The 5,808-nt window shown below is 34.3% G+C and overlaps 1 protein-coding gene across 1 annotated transcript; it reads right to left on the reverse strand.

Annotated features, from left to right (window-relative positions):
• Nucleotides 1-1,701: 1,701 nt before the first annotated feature.
• Nucleotides 1,702-5,104, reverse strand: LOC145072956 (phosphoinositide phospholipase C 2-like). Its single transcript, XM_079019473.1, has 9 exons — nucleotides 4,616-5,104; nucleotides 3,806-4,002; nucleotides 3,588-3,723; nucleotides 3,269-3,484; nucleotides 2,701-2,912; nucleotides 2,508-2,625; nucleotides 2,281-2,427; nucleotides 2,121-2,207; nucleotides 1,702-2,055 (listed from the first exon to the last, which is right to left on the reverse strand). Exons 1-9 carry the CDS (start codon nucleotides 4,919-4,921, stop codon nucleotides 1,765-1,767), a joined length of 1,710 nt encoding a protein of 569 aa, XP_078875599.1. The 5' UTR covers nucleotides 4,922-5,104; the 3' UTR covers nucleotides 1,702-1,764.
• Nucleotides 5,105-5,808: the final 704 nt, after the last annotated feature.

Genomic DNA, 5,808 nt, shown 5'->3' on the forward strand with positions numbered 1-5,808 from the left:
TTGTCGGTTCGAATATCGTTGAAAATAGGAGACTGGTCAAGAACATTAATGTCGTTAAACCACACAGCTCCAAAGAATGAATGTCATATCCACAAATCCTGAGATGCAACAACTTCCAATATTATATTTGGCTCACCTATATCACCTCGAGCAAATTGACCGCGCCACATAGTTGGACATTTTTCCTACGTGACATGCGTACAATCAAGACTACCAAGCATTCCCGGAAATCCATGCTTATCTTCATGAGCAAAATATAATCTATCAATATCACGTGTAGTAGATTTACGCAAATATTCTTTGTAATAAACCTCATACACACATGCACAAAACCCAATTGCGGTCCTCTCAGATACTTTCAAGTATTTTTAGGATGCATCAAAGGCTATACCGTATCCCAAATATGTAAGCTCAGACACACATTTTTGTATACTACTAAAACTCATTCTTCCTTTAGCAATGGTTTTTTTGTTTAAAATAATCATAATGGGCCTCTAAAGCATTACTAATACGTAAAAATATAGTCTTATTTAGACGGAAACAACATTTAAACGAGTCATCATTATAAAGACAATTATCAATAAAGTAATCACGTACCAATAAGTCATGTGCGGCTTGACGATATCGATTGATAACCGCTCTTGAATGCGTAACATTCGTATGTTCTTCTTCGTTTATGTATTGCACAACATTGAAGAACGTTGAGATAAATTCTCCATCGTCATCCGAATCGAAATTCTTAAAGAAATCCATAAATATGATTTTTAGAGAGTATAAAAAAGATGAATGGGTTGGAGATAAAGGTTTATGTGAATGTTATGTTTATATAGGTAAGGTTTATATGTTTAAAAAAAAAAAAATTCCAATCGTTCAACAACTAGTCAACGGGTGAAAGGAGTAATTCGCATTCATTGGTTGTTGTTGCTCGTTGAACGGACCACCCAAGACCACGAATGGCCGGGATGATGTGCATGGACAACGTTCATGACCTCATCGACGAGCCCATTCATTATAAGTATTGTAGATGGTCTAAACACATCCATAGAATTACATTTCATAAATATATGTTTCCAAAATAAAACCATTGAAATCCGACCCGTGACCTTTCAATTGGATGTCTAACTATATTGAAATCATCCCACTAATAAATATCCGTTTCCAAAATAAAACCATTGAAAGATTCCACCACACCTTCATTGAAATCCGACCCCAAACCTTTCAATTGGATGTCTAACTATATTGAAATCATCCCACTAAGATCACCTCACCTCACCATCGAATCTAGACATCATGCCTTGTAACATCTGCCAAAAGTTGTTAATCAGAACCCAATACTAAGCTTTTCTAGTAATATGGTCCCCAAGACATAACAAGTTTGACCTAATTGACACTTCTAGTCCCTCTTTCTTTATTCTCCATTTAAGATCAATATTACTTCCCTAATCTACAAATCATATTAAATATTATTATAATCCCTTGCTTATTAACTATCAATCTTTCAACTCTTTAACTAACTATCCTTTACAAAAAAAATAAAAAACTTTACCCTCAAAAATAATAAGCAAATTCATCCCCACAATCAACAATCACTTCCATGGATTTAATAAACAGAAACCTATTCGTAATGTTAAAACATCTTAGTAGATTACTTTGCTAGATAACTTGATTAATTAATTCCTAAAACTTATGAACGATTTAACATCGAAAAAAAAAATGTTACAATTATATGAATGGTGTGAAATGCATTACAACTAATGAGTTATGTCAATGGTCAAACCGCATAAGCAGCTTTACAGTCTGATACACATCACCTTTTTGACTGTATAATGGAACCGATCGTATGCCTTTACTAATCTCCCTAACTGGTACGCATGTTTGTCCTGCAAAATCATCTTTTTCTGACATATCATATTCATGAACTTCGACCCGAATTAGAGCTAAATCCGGAGCTCTTAATGGGAACTCAAATTCTTCATTCCATGTTGGGTTCCAGCTGTCCTCAACTGTTTTTGATTTTTTCATTTCCGTATCCGCAGGTATTCCCGCAATTCCAACCTTCAATCCATATAAAATATTTAAAATTTTAAATTATATGAAGGTAAATTAATGGTCAGGTTTACCTTTGCGTAGAAATCTGGAGGAGAGTATGCGTCAAAATGTGATTGTTTAAAATCATAATACCATCCTTCACCCATGTAAAGAGTTATCTGAAGTAATAAATAAACATCAACACCTAATAAGCACTTTTACAAAAAAAAAAAATTAAAAATAGTGACGTGCCTTTAAGGTCATTTTAACAGGTAATTCCACCCTTGGATCAAAAACCTCATCACCACCCTTCAACAAAAGTTGAGGCTTTTTAACATATCCGCATCCCCCATTACCTCTAAACATTCCTTGCATCAACCATAATGACCTTCCGTAACCCTGTTATTATATTATAAGGACATAAAAAAAAAAAAAAAATCTATTTCAAACTTCATATAGAAAAAGTTTCAAAGTCTAACTTGCATATTGAATGCAACCATCTGAGCTCCATGCATCCACCCGATCAATGGGTTGTAATTAGATGAGTCGAATCGTATTCCTTTAGGGTACACCCTCAAAATATTTCTTTGTGTGAAACTAAAACAACCCAAATGTTATTGTAATTATACTACACAATAATAATAACTTTATAATTTTCGAATGATGGAATACCTGACAATCTGTGGGGCATGAGTTTTTGCTGCTTTTTCAAGCTCGTGTTCGCTTAAACTAAGACGACGTACTTTAGTGGGGTCCACTTTTAACCAATCATCCAAACCACCTTTTCCTTTTCCAGCATGGATGGCTATCAAACTTTTATATTCGGGAGCTGCATTGTCATCATCTTCATCATCCGAATCATCATCATCATCATCTGAATCATCCTGGGAGGATGTACAAAGTTAGTTTTCAACAACGACAAATTACCATAATACCCCTTAAGGTCTACAAAGGTTGGTCCACTGTGTATCTGATTTACATCTCATGTCAGTCACCTAACTGACTACTGTGTATCTGATTTACATCTTATGTCAGCCACCTAACAAACTACTGTGTATCTGATTTACATCTTATGTCAGCCTCAACCACCTAGCAGACTACTGTATATCTAATTTACATCTTATGTCAGCCACCTAACAGACTACTGTGTATCTGATTTACATTTATGTGAACTAACATGCAACTAAATATCTTATTTACATTAATTGGAAAAAAAAAAAAGTAATTTACATTAATGCACCTTATCATCAGAGCTTGCAATTTCTCCACCCCAAGCTTCTGCATCCTTCTCCTTTGATTCATTTCCCTTTGGCTTAGTTTCCTTAGCTTTAAGGTACTCTTTAGGTGGTTTAGTAGATATAATAAACCTTTTCTTAAGAGATTCAGGTGAGGGGAATTCCTCTAAACATTCTTTTTCAGGAGTAAACAATGTGTCTCCATATATTTCATGAACCATCTACACTTTTATTCATACAAAGATTAAATTGAAATCAAGAGCATCATCAATTCATCATAACTTAAATTCTAATTTTTATTTTCCAACAAAATGATAAAGTTACCTCTGCGACTTTAGCTTGAAGATCTGTGGTAAGGTGGTCTTCTAAAGTGATTACAACAGGGTACTCAGATGCAGAAAATGCATGATTTTTGATAGACTTTAAACATGTGCGAAGTTCAACAGGAGTTGTTAATGTCCTAAAGATCATAACAAAAACAGTTAATGAAAATAATGCATCACATCCAACATTATAAGAAAGAAATATTGTTAGTTTGTTACCCTCCATGAAGGACATCCACATCATCATTTGCTGAATTAGGCCATATATCTAACTCAATGACTCTTACACCTCTCTCCAAAGCTTGAATGATGGGAACATCACTACAGTCACTATTGAGTTGATTCCCAGTTAGATATGAGTTGTGGCCAGTGTAAATATAATAATGAGACAATGGAGCTGTCATATCTTGGTGAGCCTGAGATAAAAAGATGATCAAATATGCTTATTAACTAACTATCTTTCCCATGAAACTTGAAAGTTGATCGCAGAGGATCAAAAGATGATTTATGGTATAATGATATGTGGAATGCGTGTTTGAGCATTGATTCCATGGTAAAAGAAGCGAATACCATACTTTTACATATAAACTACTATGTTCTTATGCTGTTTATGTATTTGCAGATTTCTAGAGTATAGATTCTTTATGCAAAGAATTACTAATCATTGGATGGTTAGGTTTTAAAGCAAATTCATAAGCACAGAATGAAACTACGTTACTGCTATAACAAAGTTCTGATTTCTGAGGACTCGGGATACTCAATTAAGCAGAGAATCTATGAGTTGGAAGTAATCTATCAGCATTAAAAGTAAGCGTTTATCAAAAGAGAAGCTAAAACTTCCATAGGAATCATTATTGAGTCGCATCATGACAATCACGGAAAAGATAGAAACAAAATAATGCGTTTGAGGACTATATTCAAAGTCAATTGAGAGAAAAACAGCTCGATCGTAGAAATTCGAACAATAATCTAGCAATGTGCATAAACAAATGATGAAATAAGATGAAATTTGAATTAAAGTATGATTACCGAACCAGATGGAGATAAAACGGGATTAGAAGCGCCGAAGAGGTATTTGAAGAAGGCTTCGAGATTGAAACCCTTGCGATGGAAGATAGAAGGGGAATTCTGCGTAATAATTGCTTCAGCTTCCTCGATCGTAGCTTTGTCTTGTTTCTGAACCTCAATAAGGAAGCGTTGGAGGTGATCGGCGGTCATGAAATCGTTAGCTGAATACTTATTGAACAGGGACTTGATTCCGGTGGGAGGTTCGGCGGGGGGGATCTTGAAACGTCGTCTGAAACAGAGACATACTGTGAATGTTTGCTTGGACATGGGTGCATTGAATCACAGGGAATTGGGGAAAGGAATGGGAGATTTGGGGACGAAGGTTTTGCGTAAATGCTAATGCTTGCGATGGGTATTGGAATCGATAGCAAAGCCATATTCCGGCAAGCTCACGAATAAGGATCGTTTCGGGGTGGCACGTTGACGGTTGTGATCGTTGAAGAATGTGTCTTTCTCATTTCTCAACCGATTTTGCAGGACCCACGAATATATGTAGATACATATTTTGGTTTGAATGCATAAAATTGTTTTCGACTTTAGTAAATAATTTAGAAGTATCGTGTAGATGGGATTAAAAATGTTAAAATATACAAATATCAATCGACTAGTTTTAGAAACCACGGATGAAAAAAAAATTAGAAAGTAAAGATCACAAAAAAAGGAATATGACTTGGTAAAGTAAGGAGCTTTTCGTTTTTGTTTATATCTAGTTTTTTTGTTTTTTTGAAGTGTTTACATATGACCATTATGACTTATTGTAGCACCAAGTTACATCCAGTCATAATAGTCATATGTAAAAACTTTCAACAAGTTTGTTACACAAATGTATATAAAAAAAATAGTTACCAGATATGAACAAAATAAAAAATAAGAGTAAATTATACGAATGGTTCCTGTGGTTTGGGAGAATTTGTGCGTTTGGTTCATAACTTTTTTTTTTAAACTCGAATGGTCTCTACTCTTTATTTTTGTTGCACGCTTGGCAGAAATCAACATAGTTTTTTCAATTATCTCATTCATCCAATCATATTTGAATTCAACTTCTAAAATAGTGTATTTTTATTTTGTAGTAGATTGTGTCATTATGTTTTGCTTGGACTTCATTCCAACAAAAATTATCATTCATTCTATAATGAAGTCAAAATTCAATTATA

The sequence above is a fragment of the Lactuca serriola genome, chromosome 9 (assembly GCF_051521515.1).
Source record: "Lactuca serriola cultivar US96UC23 chromosome 9, Lser_US96UC23_V15, whole genome shotgun sequence".
Lineage (NCBI taxonomy): Eukaryota > Viridiplantae > Streptophyta > Magnoliopsida > Asterales > Asteraceae > Lactuca > Lactuca serriola.